Below are 18664 nucleotides of genomic sequence, written 5' to 3'. Positions count from 1 at the left end.
GTTCGCCGTCTATAGCGATTTCCGTGATGATGCACCTTTCATGCTCTTCCATATTTCTGGCCGCGCCTCGTTTAGTTCTGCCAGTAGAGTGTGTTGATTGGGAGGTCTAAAAGAAGAAACAACGTTAATATATGTATATGCACATATCTGTAGGCTTGGTTAATTAATATATATACACCTCGACGTGGTGAGCTTCTCCCTCGCAGTCGTCACCTTCTCCCTCACCGGAGCCGTCTCCACGGTGGTCTTGATCATCTTCCTCATCGGAGCCGTCTCCTCGGGTTCGCTCGTCTCCCTCGCCGGATTGGTTTAGGTAAAGAGAGGTGATATCGTCATCATCACGGATAATCTCCTCGACGAGGTATTCTTGTTCTAGGTCTCTTTCCATAGTTTCTGCAAAGACTTAAAAGTTATTCTAATGCTATAAACACAACGAAGCTAGATTCTGCAAAGACTTACAAGTTTCTGCAAAGACTTACAAGTAATTAAGAATAATGCTCAATACATGATCAATAATAGTGCTGAAAGCAGATAGTGCAGTTACATGCATACATAGATCGATAATACATCAATCACTACTACAAACACTCAACCGCGCAGACCGGGTCCTAGAGGGCGCCGACCGGGTCCTGAGCCGCGCTGGGTGTACCCCCAAAGCCACGGAACAACAACGGGAGCATAGCTAACATGAGATCCCTGCATAACACTCCATCCGGTCCTATACATGTTGTCTAACGCATACATGTAACGGCGAACGTGCTGGTCCTCCGCTTCAATGCGCTGAGCTACCTCCTCCGGCGGGGCTGGCTCCCTCTGAAACGAACGTGGCCCATAAGACCTCCACCAGAGAATATCCGGGTCGACGACGGGACCCGGATTCCGCACCAAGGTGCGCGCCCCGGAAGATAACACCTCCCAGTGCCACCCCGGCGGAGCCCAGTCCCGGACTTCCCCCATCTGCTGCATCTCCTCTAAAACTATCCTAGCTCCAGGACGCGGAGGCCGCGGCATCGTATGCAAACTAACAAATATAATATTGAATTTGAATAAAGTGCTTATGAATATGAATCAAAGTAATTAAAAATTTTCTAACACATACTAATTCTAAATTTTCTAACTACTTCTAAATTTCTAACTACAAATTTTCTAACACATACTAATTTCCTAAACTAACTCTAAATTTTCTAACTACTTCTAAATTTCTAACTACAAATTTTCTAACTAATTCTAAATTCTAAATTTTCTAACTAATTCTAAATTCTAAATTTTCTAACTAATTCTAAATTCTAAATTTTCTAACTAATTCTAAATTCTAAATTTTCTAACTAATTCTAAATTCTAAATTTTCTAACTAATTCTAAATTCTAAATTTTCTAACTAATTCTAAATTCTAAATTTTCTAACTAATTCTAAATTCTAAATTTTCTAACTAATTCTAAATTCTAAATTTTCTAACTAATTCTAAATTTCTAACTAATTCTAAATTTCTAACTACAATTTTTCTAACTAATTAAAACAAAACAAAAACAAAAAAAAAAAGGGCCGGGGGCTCCTCACCTTGTTGCCGCGGGTGGCGGTTAGCCGCAGCCGAGGCGGCGGCAGCCTTGGCGGCGGCGGCGCAGCGCGGGGGCGGCGCACAGGCCGGCGGGCGGTGCGGGCTCGCGCGGGCCGGGGCGTGGCGGCGCGGGCGCGCGGAGGAGAGGCCGGCGGCGCGGGCGCGAGCGCGGAGGAGAGGCGGCCGGCGGCGCTGGCGGTGGCGCGGGCGCGGAGGAGAGGCGGCCGGCGGCGGCGCGGCACCAAAATTGGGCAGCACCTCCCCTCTGTGTGTGTTCCTCGCGCGAATGGAGAAGAAGGGGCACGCGCGGGGAATAAATTGGAGGGGCCTTTTGCACCGGTTCGTGGCTGGAACCGGTGCAAAAGACTCTTTTGCACCGGTTCTAGCCACGAACCGGTGCAAAAGGCCCAAATTTGGACTGAATTTTTTCCTTCTTCCCTCCTTTTTTTCGCGGTTTCCGCCACGACGCCGAGCGGTTCCCGCCACGACGCCGCGCGGGATATGTTCCCGCCACGACGCCGCGCTGGACATTTTCCCGCCACGACACCGCGCGGGACATTTTCTGCGCCACGACGCCGCGCGGGATATTTTCCCGCCACGACGTGCAGCGCGGAGATTTCCCGCCTAAACGCCCTCTATAAATAGTACGCCCCCGTGTCTCCCATTTCACTCATCACCATACCCTAGCCCATTGCACAATGCCCCCAAAGCCGCACCCGCCGCCGGTGGAAGTGGACCCGCAGCTCGCGGAGATAGAGGAGTGGGAGGAGCTGCTGCGGCAAGAGGCGGCAACCAGGAGGGCAGCAGCGGATGAGGTGGACCCGCAGCTCGCAGAGATAGAGGAGTGGGAGGAGGCAGCGCTAGCGGCTACCATAGAAGCATTTGAGAGGCAGAGTCTCCAGGAACTGCATAAGCGGCCGCGTGTGACGGATCTGGATAGTGAGGAGATGCATAAGCGTCGTCGTGAGGAGGAGCTGCGGCAGGAGGCGGCATCCAGGAGGGCAGCAGCGGATGCGCGGAAGAACTAGTAGAAGTTGTTATTTTAGTTTAAGTTTAGTTAACGTATCTTGTTAAATTTCAATAAAGTCGTTGTCGTTTTATCCCGGTTAATGGCTGGAACCGGTGCTAAAGACGGTTGATTAGTTTATATACCCCTTTTATCCCGGTTACTGGCTGGAACCGGTGATAAAGATGGTGGATTAGTTTATATATCCTTTTATCTCGGTTCCTGGCTGGAACCGGTGCTAAAGATGGGGGGGCTAAATCTCAGGGTAGGGAGGGGAGAGCATAGAGAGCTTCCAGGGAGCTGGTATATAACCCGACGACGGCGACCTCGAAGGAAAGAGCCTCTCCGGCGGAGTTTCCCGAAGATGTCTTAGATGGACGGCCGTCTTAGACATCTTCGGAAGCTCCGCCCGAGTAACTCTTCCCGCAAGTCCCGCTCGGAAGCTGCTACTATACACCCAACAACCAGTAGGTGAGGATAAATTTGCAAACATGTGTATCTAGAAAAATAACAAACTTGGATAATTGCATTTAGTTCAAACGACCAATGTTACTGATACATATCACAACAAACGCTTCACAATATGAGCTCAAGGTACATTATGATCGCTTCGACCGTAACCATGGAGTATCTTCAGCATTTAACGCGATGGTTGGATCGATGTTCACTGTGAAGGGCGGAATTTCAGCAAACTTATTATAATCTTCTGACATGTCCATCTTGTCCTCGACTCCCACGATGGTTCTTTTCCGTGAAAGAACTATGTGACGCTTTGGCTCATCGGATGAGCTCGTTTCCTTATGTTTTCTTTTCTTCGGTCTAGAGGACATGTCCTTCACATAGAAAACCTGAGCCACATCATTGGCTAGGACGAATGGTTCATCTCTGTAACCAAGATTGTTGGTATCCACTGTTGTCATTCCGTACAGCTGGTCTACCTTTACCCCTTTTCCATCCAGCTTGAACCATTTGCACCGAAATAAAGGGACCTTAAAAGAAGGTCCATAGTCAAGTTCCCATATCTCCTCTATGTAACCATAATATGTGTCCTTTTTGCCACTGCTAGTGTTTGTTGCATCAATGCGGACACCACTGTTTTGGTTGGTGCTCTTTTTATCTTGGGCGAACGTGTAGAAGGTATTTCCATTTATCTCGTACCCCTGGAAAGTCACTATAGTCGAAGATGGTGACCCAGCCAACATGTACAACTGATCTACAATATTGTTGTTATTAATGAGATGTTCTTGGAGCCAACCGCCGAATGTCTGCATATGTTTATGCGTAATCCAGTCTTCAGACTGCCCCAGATGTTCTGAGCGCACAATATTCTTGTGATCAGTGATATACGGGGCCACCAAGGTGGAACTTTGTAGAACTGTGTAGTGTGCTTGAGTGAAAGAAATGCCGTCCCTACATATCATTGATTTCCTTCCTAGCGTGCCTTTTCCACTTAGTCGCCCCTCATGTCGCGATTCAGGAACACCAATCGACTTAAGGTCAGGAATGAAGTCAACGCAGAACTCGATGACCTCCTCTGTTCCATAGCCCTTGGAGATGCTTCCTTCTGGCCTAGCACGGTTATGAACATATTTCTTTAAGACCCCCATGAACCTCTCGAAGGGGAACATATTGTGTAGAAAGACAGGACCGAGGATGGCAATCTCTTCGACAAGGTGAACCAGGAGATGTGTCATAATATTGAAGAAAGATGGTGGAAACACCAACTCAAAGCTAACAAGATATTGCACCACATCCTTCTGTAACCTTGGAAGACTAGCTGGATCGATTACCTTCTGAGATATCGCATTAAGGAATGCACATAGCTTCACAATGGGTATTCGAACATTTTCCGGCAGAAGCCCCCTCAGTGCAACCGGAAGCAACTGCGTCATAATAATGTGGCAGTCATGCGACTTCAGGTTCTGGAATGTTTTCTTCTCCATATTTATAATTCCCTTTATATTGGAGGAGAAGCCAGACGGGACCTTGATACTGTAAAGGACTTCAAAAAAGATATCCTTCTCTGCTTTGGTAAGAGCGTAGCTGGCAGGACTTAAGCGACTCCCTGTATCCTTGTAATCCTGTTCTTGCTTGTCTTTTGGGACTTTCATACGATACTGGTCATCCCGTGCTTCTGGTGTATCTTTTGTCTTCCCATACACGCCTAAGAAACCTAGCAGGTTCACGCAAAGATTCTTCGTCACGTGCATCACGTCGATTGAAGAGCGGACCTCTAGGACTTTCCAATAGGGTAGATCCCAAAATATAGATTTTTTCTTCCACATGGGTGCGTGTCCGGTAACGTCGTCATTCGGAACAGATTGGCCGCCAGGACCCTTTCCAAAGATTACTTTTAGGTCCTTGACCATATCAAGTAAAGCATCACCGGTACGGAGTTCAGGCTTCACCCGGCGATCTGCCTCACCTCCGAAATGATTGCCTTTCTTTCTGACGGGGTGCCTCTTTGGAAGAAATCGACGATTCCCCAGGTACACAACCTTCTTACATTTATGCAAATAGGCACCTTCGGTCTCATCTAAACAGTGCGTGCATGCATTGTATCCCTTGTTTGTCTGTCCTGAAAGGTTACTAAGAGCAGGCCAATCATTGATGGTCACGAAAAGCAACGCTCGTAGATTAAATGACTCCTGTTTGTACTCATCCCATGCATGTACACCTGGTTTGCTCCACAACTGTAAGAGTTCTTCAAATAATGGCTGTAGGTACACATCAATGTCGTTGCCGGGTTGCTTTGGGGCTTGGATGAGCACTGGCATCATAATGAACTTCCGCTTCATGCACAACCAAGGCGGAAGGTTATAGATACATAGAGTTACAGGCCAAGTGCTATGACTGCAGCTCTGCTCCCCAAAAGGATTCATTCCATCTGTACTTAGGCCAAACCTTAAGTTCCTCGCGTCATCTGCAAAATCCGGGAACTCTCTATCGATTGTCCTCCACTTTGCGACCCATCAGCGGGGTGTCTCGGCATCTCGTCTTTCTTACGGTCTTCTTTGTGCCATCCCAACAACCTGGCATGCTCTTTATTTACGAACAGACGTTTCAACCGTGGTATTATAGGAGCATACCACATACCCTTGGCAGGAACCCTCTTCCTAGGGGGCTCGCCCTCAACATCACCAGGGTCATCTCGCCTGATCTTATACCGAAGTGCAGTGCATACCGGACATTTTTCCAAATTTTCATACTCAGCGCGGTAGAGGATGCAGTCATTAATGCATGCATGTATCTTCAGCACCTCTAATCCTAGAGGGCAGAGAACCTTCTTTGCTTCGTACGTACTGTCAGGCAATTCGTTATTCTTTGGAAACCTCCTCTTCATTATTTTCAGTAACTTCTCAAATGGCTTGTCACATATACCAGCCTCTGCCTTCCATTGCAGCAACTCCAGGGTGGCACCGAGCTTTGTGTTGCCATCTTCGCAATTTGGGTATAACTTCTTTTTGTGATCATCTAACATGCCCTTTAACTTTCGCTTCTCGTTTTCTGTTTCTGCATCTCTGTGTGCATCGGCGATGGCCCGACGAAGATCATCATCAACGGGCTCATCTGATGCCTCTTCATCTTGATCACCTCCTCCTGCATCTTCATCTTCATCATGCCACATTGCAGTATCACCGTAGTTAGGGTACATATCATCATCCTCTTCTTCTTCTTCGTCGTCTTCCATCATAACCCCTCTTTCTCCATGCTTGGTCCAACAATTATAGCTGGGCATGAAACCTTTCCAAAGCAGGTGTGAGTGAATGACTTGCCATTCAGGGTATTGCTTCAAGTTATGGCAATCAACACATGGACAACACATAAAACCATCCGCCTGTGGGTTTTCCTGAGCCACACGGATAAATTCTTCCAGGCCCGATCTGAACTCGGGTAGACGTCGGTCAACGTAGATCCATTGCCGCCGGTTCATCTACATCAAATAATTAATTAAGTTTATCAATAAACAATTACAAAACATCATAATATTTATAAATAGTGGAAATTAGCACCGTACAAATGAAAGGGTTAAGTTGTTGCTTAAACCTTGATCGAGGAGGAAAGAAAGAGGAGAAAGCTTAAGTGTCACTCCGGCACCTCATCTCATTTTTGTTGGGTGTAAAATCAAGCGGCATCACTCTCTCACACATTTCATCGAGCACCTTACGTGCATGCCAAAGAGAAGCAACTTAGCACTCAACACACACACCTTCTCCTAGCAAAAATGAAGTGAGCTGGGCTGTTTGGCCGGTAGCTGAGCTGAAATAGGGCTGGGGACCTTTTAGCACCGGTTCGTGTTACGAACCGGTGCAAATGGTCTATCTTTTGCACCGGTTCGTAACACGAACCGGTGCTAAAGGTTCCTCAGCTGACACGTGCCTGGCGACGAACCTTTTGCACCGGTTTGTGTTACGAACCGGTGCAAAAGATAGATCATTTGCACCGGTTCGTAACACGAACCGGTGCAAAAGGTCCCTCGGCCGGCTGCTCCCCACGAACCGGTGCTAATGACCCCTTTTAGCACCGGTTCGTGCCAAATCCGGTGCAAATGACATTTGGGGCAAAAAACCAAAGCCCTTGTTTCTACTAGTGTCCTGCCTGTCATCTAGGACACCCGGGTCGCTGGGGCGAGCATTCAGGCAAGCCTCATGCGCGCTCATTTTCACGACCGTTTCGTCAATGTGAGTTTCAAAATCACGCATATATATATACATAAGGCGTAAGTATAAATCAACTGATCGTGCTAACCATAGTACACTATGGTGCATCGTCTCATTAGTCGAGATTTCTTTAATTTATCCAGGGTTGTTACGACTCACTTCTGCTTGATGATGACATCTGGTCGAAAACGTGAGAGAGAAGAAGTCCCACCCAACGACCAGTCCGTTTGTGGGTTTAATGTGGTCGGCAACATCAAGAGCGTTGGAGAAATCTTGCCCTGGCATCGTTTCTTGTGCCGACATCCTGACCATAGTCCCTGAAATCTCTGTCGAACTAGGTGGAGGACCAACCTAGAGCGTGCCTCTGGGCGCCATGATGGTATGAAGACCAACGTCGAGAGCTCCAATGATCTTCCAGCCGTTTCTACTCTTTAAATATGCTGCAAGAGACAAAAGATGGGTCTTGATGAGACTGACCTTGTCGCCCTCCAGGGAATGCAGACCTTTGGGCGGGCGCAATGCTAGTTCACAAAACGGCCAGGCAGAACGAGAGCACACTAGTAAACCTTGACACGGCCACTCCCGATGTGTTCGACAACAAGTACTAAATCAACCTTCTACGGTGGCATGTCCTGCTCCTGTCCGACCAAGCTATGTTGTCGGACCTCATTGCGCCAACGACCACCGCACCGATTGTTCGCAGTTATATGTCTTTTAGGGCAAAAGAACCAGGTATTGCCCTCCGGACATGCAGAAGTTGTCAGAACGAGCCCATATTGGGCACATGCATGTTTCTTGAGACGGGAAGCAAGGCCGTATAAAGTGTTTCCCTTTCCTAGCAACGAAAAACCCATTCTTCTTTTCCCAATACCAAAATTGATTTTCTTTTGTGAACTCAGCCCTATCCCCATTCATGCCATGATGTCGCTGGATGTCCCTCCTAAGACCGTGCAAGCTCTCTCGAAGGTTTGCCTCGGCTTCATGTGGAAAGGCAGGGCAGACGTTAGTGGAGGCCACTGTTTGGTGACATGGGACAAGGTGACCTCTCCGAAGCGGTGTGGTGGCCTAGGTATCCCTAACCTACATACGCCTTCTCAATGTGGTTCTGCGGTGTCGGTGGGCTTGGCTTCAAAGGACGAACCCGACAAAGGCGTGGGTTGAGTTTGATCTGAAGGCCCCCCCTCTTGCACGGGCCCTGTTTGATTCTGCCGCGGCAGTCACGGTGGGAAACGGGGAGAGAGCCCTGTTCTAGAAGGATCGTTGGATGCACGACGCTCGGGTGGTGGACATCGCACCAAACTTGGTGGCCTTGGTTGGTAAGCGATGCGCCAACTCTCGCTCCGTCAAGAAGGGTCTCGATGTGGAGTGGCGATGCTGCGGCCCTAACTTGGGAGCTGTCGCGGTCCCGGAGTTCTTTCTTCTATGGGGCATCATCTCCGACGTCCATCTCTCGCCGGAGTGGGAGGATTCTTTCCTTTGGCGGTGGACGGCTGATGGCACTTACTCCGCAAAGTCAGCCTATGGCGCCTTCTTCACCGGGACCACTGTAGCGCCGGTAGCCTCACAGATCTGGCGGTCATGATCAACCTAAAGCTTCTCGGAACAGGTGCTGGACGGCGGATAGGTTACATCGCCGTGGCCTACCCTACCCAGCAGCCTCCCCCCTGTGCGACCAGGAGCCTGAGTCCATCCAACACCTTTTTCTCGGTTGTGCGGTCGCCCGTGAGATTTGGGCTTGGGCCTTGCCAAGGTGGGGTAAGATGGAGAGGATGCCGTCAGTCGACACCGAGCTCCTTCAGTGGTGGTCCTCCTTGACCTGTCCTCCGAGGGGTAGGAGGGACCTTTGGACGGCAGTTATATATTCTGATCTTCTGGTGCATCTGGAGGCATCAGAATGATGTGGTGTGCAATGGTGCTGCGCTGGAGGCTCGAGCTATTAGGGGTAGGATCAAGGATGAGTTCCATAGTTGGCGTCTAGCTAGGCTTTTCCGCTCCGAGACTTTCGGTTTTCCTGAGCCTTTTCTTTTTTCGTGGAGGATGGAGATTATGCTTCGCTCTGGGAGCTGTCACCCTTGTTGACAGCATGTACTAAGTGGTGTGACCTTTCTGGCCCCTTCTTCTATGTGATCAATACACCTCCCAGGGTGTATTCTCGAATTTGTTTTTTATCGGATTTTCTACAAATCAGACGCCTAATTTTTGTTATGTCTCAATCGAGTCCTTAGTTATTGGTTTTGTCTCTTGATTCATGCTGATATGGCAGTTGCAAGTGAGTTGCAACTAAGATTTTTATAATGGCATCTCCAGCGGCGCGACGCATTTTGGTGTCCGCTAGCGTCCGTTTGCGCCTGGGGGTGGCTCCAGCGGCCCGACGCATTTCCGCGTTTGCATCAATTATGAAGTTTCCAAACAAAAAAAATAAAGAATTCAACGAATTCATAGTTATTACATTCAAATTTTGAAAAGTCTACATGAAAATAAGATAGTATTCCTCTAGGCATGATCTTCATGACCAGCCAATGTCCACCGATACTCAACCAGATCCGTCTGCAGCTGTTTGCAGACGTTCTCGTTAGTGACTTCTACATTCATATGTAGATAGTCCTCCCAAGATAAAGCTCCAGGAACTGGCGCAACCAGCTCACCTTGGAAGTCCCAGTGTTTCTCATTGCGGCCATCAGGACGCTCGTTCTCAACGATCATGTTGTGCATGGTCACACAGCATGTCATCACCTCATGCATGGTCTTCAGCGACCATGTTCTTGCCGGGTGACGGACAATTGCCCCCCGAGCTTGGAGCACACCAAATCCGCGCTCCACATCGTTCCTGCAAGCCTCTTGCATCTTGGCAAACCTCCTCGTCTTCTCGGAGTTTGGATTACAGACAGTCTTCACCAGTGTGGCCCAGTCAGCGTAGATGCCATCAGCAAGATAATATGGCTTGACGTATTCATTTCCATTGATCTCGTAGGTCACCCGGGGAGCTTTGCCTTGCATGAGCCTGTTGAAAACTGGTGATCGGTGCAACACATTGATGTCACTGTTGGAACCGGCCATTCCAAAGAATGAATGCCAAATCCATAAATTTTGAGATATGAGCTTCAAGAATGACAGTCCGTCCCTCCTCATGCCCGCTGTACTGACCCTGCCATCCAAATGGACAGTTTTTCCACTCCCAGTGCATGCAATCTATGCTGCCAATCATTCCTGGGAATCCTCTAGACTCGTTGATAGACAGGAGCCGCCTTGTATCCTCAACAGTTGGCTCCTTGTAGTAATGCTGTCCGAACACGGCAATCACGGCTCGGAAAAACATGTACATGGCCTCAAGGCAGGTGCTCTCACCTATTCGAAGATACTCATCGAATATATCCGCAACCATTCCATATGAGAGCATGTGAATAGCCGCGGAGCATTTTTGGTAGGAGGTGAAGCCTAGTGCACCTATTGCATCGGGCCTGCATTGGAAGTAGGGGTCATAGTTTCTGACGCCGCGTAGAATGACCAGGAACAGGTCCCTTGACATCCTGTACCAGCGCCGGAACACTTTTTCCGGGAACACCGGATTGGTGAGGTGGAAGTAGTCCTTGTGGAGGCGGGCCTGCCCTGCCACTCTGTTGCGCGGCAGGTTTTTGGAGCGCCCCTTCACAGAGCCCCGGTGCACCGGCCCCGAGTTTGAGGTGAACTCGTGGATCATGGGGGCCGCAGTAGTTGCCAATGTCTGCGCCGACTGATAAGACTCCTCGTCGGAAGAGGAGTCAACGACCTCTGCGCAAAACTTCTCCACCATATGCCACATGTCTATCTGCGTGGGTACGAACTGTTGATCAATGGCCGCGCACAAATAGCGTCGAAAACAGGAGAGGAAACCTACCGGCGCAATTGACCGAACATGTTGTGGGCGGCGCGAAAGGGCGGCGAAACCGACAACGTTTGGCCACGCGGTGACAACGGAGCCGACGACGAGTACTGCGGCGCTGTTGCGGGACGGCGGCGGGTGGGGTTGGGGTGGTGGCGTCGCACTAGGGCAGCAAAGAAGGGGAAAAAGAAGCAAATCCAAGCGGTCGATTTCGTTGTCCCTGACTTGCGGGACCGGGTAAGAAATGGAGGACCGCCGAGCGTCCGCGGAGACGCAAACCTGGCGCATATTTGGGCCAGGTTTGCGTCTCCGTGGACGGCCCGGTCACTTTGCTTCGGCCCGCTGGAGCAGGCCCAGACGCATTTCCGGTCACGGCAGACGAAAACGGTCGCTCAGCGTCCGTTTGCGTCTCGCCCATGGAGATGCCCTAATTACAAATGGGTTGCAACTAGAAGAAATATCCGCATCGCTGAACTCAAGATTCATAATGGCCTCTGAGTTGCAACTATGTCCTAACCGAGACTTGATGACGTCACATGACTAAGATTTAGTTAAGTTTAAGTCGCCTAAGATTTAGATGTACCCTTTATTTATTTATGTCATTAATTCTTTTGGACTTAATTTTTCGATCCGACAGAGATGCGGCCGTAGCTGACCCGATCCTGTTTCCCGGTAACAGCCTGAGGTTAATCAGTCGCCGACGTATTTCCTTGTACGGCCACGCGTGCGCAACATATATAACGGGATTTTGTCTACACGACCTCTTCCCATCATCTTCTTCTAATCATATGTAAAAAATAAAATACGGATAAAATAACAGGAAGAGCCGCGTGCAGGAAAAGCAATGCTGCGGCGGCCAATACTCAAGTTGACGAACGGCAGACATGCGGAAAATGTCAAAACACGCTTCCACAAAATCCTACCTAGCAAAAGGTCAACAGCGCTGTGCTACAAATAGCCTCCATATCATCCCCCGTTTTCTCACACCATATTCATCTCTCTGCGATCTTTCCATCTTGCAGCTAGCTAGCTTGCTTGTCACCATATCCAAACTTACCAACGTTCAAGTGCACATGGCCGTTATATCTTGCTTGTCGCCGGCTGCTCGTTGCAGCCTCTTGCTCACGGTAGGTGCACTAGTCCTAGTGCTGAGCCACGGCGCCCACGCTAATGGTGGTTACCGTACCGGGTTAAGCTCTTCGTTCTACGACAGCTCATGCCCTAGTACACGAGACATTGTCCGACGCGTCATCCAAGACGCCCGTGTCGCCGACGCGCGCATCCCGGCCAGCCTCATTCGCCTTCACTTCCACGACTGCTTTGCCAACGTGAGTTTACAAAACCATGCATAACTGATCGCATCGATCAATAGTACACCCCGATTCATTATCTCATCAATCTAGACTACTTTAATTTGTCCAGGGTTGTGATGGATCGCTTCTGCTTGATGACGACGTCTCCTCGGGGATAGTGAGCGAGAAGAAAGCTCCTGGGAATTACAAGTCAGCCCGTGGATTCAATGTGGTCGATAACATCAAGCGCTCATTGGAGAAAGCTTGCCCCGGCATCGTCTCATGTGCCGACATCCTCACCCTAGCTGCTGAAATCTCTATCGAACTGGCCGGAGGGCCATCATGGAGCGTTCCCCTCGGGCGCCGCGATGGCACGAAGACCAACATTGAGAGCGCCGACGATCTACCGAGCCCTTTCGACCCTCTGGATATCCTTCAAAAGAAATTCAAGAACATGGGTCTCAATGACATTGACCTTGTTGCCCTTCAGGGAGCGCACACCTTTGGCCGGACGCAGTGTCAATTCACACAGCGGAACTGCACGGCCAGGCAGGATGAGGGGACGCTGGTGAACTTTGATGCGGTCACTCCGGACGTGTTTGACAACAAGTACTACGGCAACCTCCTGCGTGGGCGTGCCCCGCTCTCGTCTGACCAGGTTATGATGTCTGACCCCTTCGCGGCGACAACTACTGCGCCAATTGTTCGCAGGTTCTCCGATAATCAGAAGGAATTCTTCAGAAACTTTGCAGCCTCCATGATCAAAATGGGAAATATAAGTCCATTGACGGGAAGAGATGGAGAGATTAGAAAGAACTGTCGCAGGGTGAACATGAAGTACTATTAGTTGTTTTTGTTTTACAGTTCGTCGTGCATGCTTGTAAAAATCATTTTTTGGTTTGTTCTAAATGTAAAGTATTCATTATCCCTTCCCACAAAAGCTAAATGTAAATATTTCTACCTTGTTTTATCACAAGGCTATTTTAATGAAAATATATCTATATAGCAGTATTAAATGATTGTACTCCACCTGTTTCTAAATATTTATAGCAGGTTAAATAAATTTACACAGGTTATACCCGATATTTAAATCTGCAATAAGTATTTAAAACAGAAGGGAGCACTATTGAATATTTAAACGTTGTGTAAAACCCTACAACAACCGGTAACGACACCTATCACTTGTGGAGTGTTATCATTAATATTTTTATTTTATTGAATATTTTTGCTTGTTTCAAAACACAATCAAATCAATTTCTTGGATCTAGTATTTGGCCTAGATCATCTTGTTGGAAACCTCTTTAAACTCAAGATTTCTTCATCAATGCAAATGGAAAGTCTTTTTGCTTATTTCAAAACAAAAAAGACATCAATACAAATGACTGAAACAATTTCCAATTGTCATAAAAGAAAAGTTTTACGCCTCCGGAAGCAAGTTTCTAGCTATCTAGAAAAGCCCTTGATCGGTTTGGTCAAATATGCTAGGCGCGCTCGTACGACTTTCACCATTGTTCTACTACTTGAACGATGAAAGGAAGGATCACACGGTTTAATTCGGCTGCAGCTGTTTACCGGTAACGGTATGGCGTTTCAGTCGTTGCATTTCCTCTGTCCGCGCATGCAACATATGTAACACAATTTTGTTGTGATAACAACTTCATCTCTCTAAGCGCATAAAATACCGGATAGAATAAGACATCATTTAGCTGGGCCCCTGAACTTTCCTGGGAAGCGGGAACAAACTCACGAACTCACATTAACATGTCGATCATCACATTTTCCTGTATGGCCTAACTAGCCAACAACAAGTCCTCTGTAATCATGTAATAAGTACTCCCTCTGAGTATATTAGAAAATTTCATATGGATGACCTCTTACCCCTCCCATCATCATCTCGATGCCAACTTCTTCAAGCTGATCGTATGGACTTCGGATAAAACAACATGATCAGCCACGTGAAAGCAACACTGCGACGGCCTATACTCAACTTGACAATGGAACATGTCAAACACATTTCCACAAAAAAAACTAGCTAAAAGGTCAGCACCGACGATGTGCTAGTGGATCAACACTACAAATAGCCTCCATTTTATTTGGCAAAGGAAATATATTAATAGCACGACAGTATCAATTACATCCAGCCTATGTACCAATAAAATGCCCAAAATACTTCTAGGATGCACACATCCAAAAAAAATAAAAAAGGAAATTAAATAGATAAGGCCCTGACTTGGTGATTGGTCACTCGGAGTAGCAACACACTAACCACCACCCAAGACAGTACCGAAATAATAAAAAGGTTTTCCAAAAAGCGACGGCTTTTAGGTTTTCACCTAGAAACTCCAGACTCATTACTTGAGGAGTATTATCCAAAACAAATTTGTCCAGTGTTGTTGCCCACATTATCGATCCAACATTCATGTTTCACTAACACCATCTTCATCTGTCCTTCTATTGATCCATCAGCTAGCTTGTTTGGGAAGTGAGAGCATGGTTTAACTTGTTGGGGGAGTGGATGTACAAACCCAACAACTGAATTCAAATCTTCGCAGACGGAAATGTTGATTTCAATTTATACTTGTGGCCCAAACATGTACCGGTACTAATGCAATTTATCTTGAGCTGTGCATCCCTAGTTGGTTCAGAGGTCGGGAAGTGAAATTCTCCCATTTTAAACTTAAAACCAAGGTTTGCACTTGTTATCTTCGTCGTGGGGTAATTCTTACCAAGGATAACCTTGCAAAACTCAATTTTCAGAGAAGTAAAAGTTGTGTTTTTTGTCACCATGATGAGACTATCAAACACTTATTTATTCAATGCTAATTTTCTCTCTATATATATGGCCAGTCAGCCAGATAGGTTTGATACGTCTCAAACGTATCTATAATTTCTTATGTTCCATGCTAGTTTTATGACAATACTCACATGTTTTATACACACTTTACATCATTTATATGCATTTTCCGGCACTAACCTATTAACGAGATGCCGAAGCGCTAGTTCCTGTTTTGTGCTGTTTTTTGTTTCAGAAATCCTACACAGGAAATATTCTCGGAATTGGACAAAACAAACGCACAGGGTCTTATTTTCCATGGAGCTTCCAGAAGACCGAAGGAGATACGAAGTGGGGCCACGAGGTGGCGACACCACAAGGCGGCGCGGCCAAGGAGGGGCCCGTGCCGCCCTATGGTGTGGGCCCCTCGAGCGCCCCCCGACTCTGCCCTTCCGCCTACTTAAACTCTCCGTCGCGAAAACCCTATTACCGAGAGCCACGATACGGAAAAAGTTCCAGAGACGCCGCTGCTGCCAATCCCATCTCGGGGGATTCAGGAGATCGACTCCGGCACTCTGTCGGAGAGGGGAATCATCACCGGAGGGCTCTACATCACCATGCCCGCCTCCGGATTGACGCGTGAGTAGTTCATCCTTGGACTATGGGTCCATAGCAGTAGCTAGATGGTTGTCTTCTCCTCATTGTGCTATCATGTTAGATCTTGTGAGCTGCCTATCATGATCAAGATCATCTATTTGTAATGCTACATGTTGTGTTTGTTGGGATCCGATGAATATTGAATACTATGTCAAGTTGATTATCAATCTATCATATATGTGTTGTTTATGTTCTTGCATGCTCTCCGTTGCTAGTAGAGGCTCTGGCCAAGTTGATACTTGTGACTCCAAGAGGGAGTATTTATGCTCGATAGTGGGTTCATGCCTCCATTGAATGCGGGACAATGTGTGAGAAAGTTCTAAGGTTGTGGATGTGTTGTTGCCACTAGGGATAAAACATCAATGCTTTGTCTAAGGATATTTGTGTTGATTACATTACGCACCATACTTAATGCAATTGTCTGTTGTTTGCAACTTAATACTGGAAGGGGTGCAGATGCTAACCCGAAGGTGGACTTTTTAGGCATAGATGCATGCTGGATAGCGGTCTATGTAATTTGTCGTAATGCCCTGATTAAATCTCATAGTAGTCATCATGATATGTATGTGCATCTCTATTTGTCAATTGCCCAACTGTAATTTGTTCACCCAACATGCTATTTATCTTATTGGAGAGACACCACTAGTGAACTGTGGACCCCGGTCCATTCTTTTACATCTGAAATACAATCAACTGCAATCTCTGTTCTCTGTTGTTCTTCACAAGCAAACATCATTCTCCACACCATACGTTTAATCCTTTATTTTCAGCAAGCCGGTGAGATTGACAACCTCACTGTTAAGTTGGGGCAAAATATTTTGGTTGTGTTGTGCAGGTTCCACGTTGGCCCTGGAATCCCTGGTGTTGCGCCGCACTACACTCCTCCACCAACAACCTTCACGTGGCCTTCATCTCCTACTGGTTCGATAACCTTGGTTTCTTACCGACAAGGTATCAACTTGTCAATGCCTATGGATTGTAGGCTAGGGTTTAGTTGGAAGTAGAGGGTAAGTAGATCTCGAAGGTTTCAGCCGAAAAGTACTCGACGATTGTGAAGACTAGGGTTTGTAGACAATGATTCGATTATCTCTTCGTCCCTCGACTCCCCCTTTATATAGGAGGTGGAGCCGAGGGATTCGTGCTATACAAGTTACAGAGTTCGGGACGGTTTCTAACTCATCCCGCCAGATTACAAATAACACTTCCTACTACAACTCTTAACTTTCCTTAATATATCTTGGGCTCCCGAATCTTCTTATTCTTCGGGTAGTGGGCCTTCAGTAAACCCCGGGTACTATCTTCGGCAGGCCCATTTGCGATGCCTATGTCAGTAGCCCCCGAGATTTTGCTTGAATCGTAGAGTCAGGGAAAATCTCCACTATTTATTTTTATTCGAAAGCTTTAACCTTTTTATACTTCTTCACATAAAATTCTATATTGTACAGGGATAATGGTAGTTGGGGCTAGTTCATCTGACGGATCAGGTACTAGTTAACTGCTCTAGTGGCAATCCGCAAAAACCTACTTCAAGATCACGTCCCTGGACATGATCTCGGGATACTGGTGTAAACTTCGACAGGTGCCGCTTAAGGTCTTACCATTCTGTCGAGTCCCAGTCAAATTTATCGGGTACCTAACGCGTCCGTTAGGATTTTTCTTCGTATCTGTTGATACGGATAAAAATGTGAGCGCGAGTCTTTGGCGATGCCACGCCCAGCAGAACGGATCTGGGGTCTTACCTTCGCAAATTTGCGGCATTCAGAAATTGATCGCAACTTTGGCGTTCTGAGAATATATTGTCGAGTGCTTTTCCGGCTGTTGGAATGGCACATTTTATCGAGTCAAATATGACTTATATTGCTTTCCCGATGGGAGTATATGTAGAGTTAATTATAACTCGAAATATACTCTCTTGCTTTTCTATCTTTTATTTTTGAACTTCATCGGGTACGCGAACAGCGTTCCCGATGGGAGTAGCCCCCGAGGCTACAGCCAAGAACTTGTGCTTGGTTGTGGGCTCAACATTTTAGTCCACCTTGTCACTATATTGTCATTATGTTCCAATATGATCTTGTGTTATCTCGCGGGTGCGCGAACAGCGCTCCCGATGGGAGTAACCCCCAAGGCTACAGCCAAGGACTTGTGCTTGGTTGTAGGCTCCTAATTTCTATACCGCCATACTCGAAATTTTACTTTTTGTCGAAGTAGCCCCGAGCATTTGGGCAAAAACTTGTATTTGATCAAAGGCTCCCGAAGTATTCAAATAACTCCTCCTGTCGCCAATCTTCTTTTATTTTCTTGTCGGCATGCTTCCCTTAATCAAATTTACTTCATCTCTGTTTAATAGTCGTGATTTTTCTGCCTGTGGGTCCATTGCTTCTACCACGTTGACACGTCGTGCAAGTGGGGGACACACGTCCTCCGCTTTTCTGGCGCACGTACGGTAACGCTTATCTCAGTAAAAATACCTTTTTACCCTTTTATCTAGAAGATTTGTTGTCACCACACGATTTCTTCATCCAACGGTGCATTGCTTCACCCGATTCTTATATAAACCTTTCTTCAACCTCCGTTCACTCCCTTGCTTGCGCCGCACATACATTCCTCTTCGCAAAGCTTCCCTGCACCCAACTCTCTGATCTTCCGCACTCACGAACATTGCTTTGCCCATTGCCGTTGATGCCACCGCGTACGCGACTCACTCGCCACAGCACTCCAGAATCCAAGATGGCCGCCGAAGATCTTGAGTGGGAGAGATCTAAAATCTCCAACCAGGACGTCAACACTCTGAAGAGGCTTGGCCTCATGAAGAAGGAAGACGCCATCCGCTTTCCCAGCGAAGAAAGCTACCCCAACCCTCC

At 47.3% G+C, this 18664-nt stretch overlaps 1 protein-coding gene and 1 pseudogene across 1 annotated transcript; both read left to right on the top strand.

Moving 5' to 3' along the window:
* Positions 1-2805: 2805 nt before the first annotated feature.
* Positions 2806-7830, top strand: LOC127303591 (peroxidase 53-like; annotated as a pseudogene).
* Positions 7831-12079: 4249 nt separating this feature from the next.
* Positions 12080-13375, top strand: LOC127299964 (peroxidase 2). Its single transcript, XM_051330026.2, has 2 exons — positions 12080-12409; positions 12504-13375. The coding sequence occupies exons 1-2, from the start codon at positions 12155-12157 to the stop codon at positions 13218-13220; spliced, it is 972 nt and encodes a 323-aa protein (XP_051185986.1). The 5' UTR covers positions 12080-12154; the 3' UTR covers positions 13221-13375.
* The last annotated feature ends 5289 nt before the right edge of the window (positions 13376-18664 follow it).

Source organism: Lolium perenne, chromosome 5 (assembly GCF_019359855.2).
Source record: "Lolium perenne isolate Kyuss_39 chromosome 5, Kyuss_2.0, whole genome shotgun sequence".
NCBI classification, from domain to species: Eukaryota; Viridiplantae; Streptophyta; class Magnoliopsida; order Poales; family Poaceae; genus Lolium; species Lolium perenne.
The sequence above is the reverse complement of the archived record's forward strand: the minus strand, read 5'-3'. Positions and strand labels throughout refer to the sequence as shown.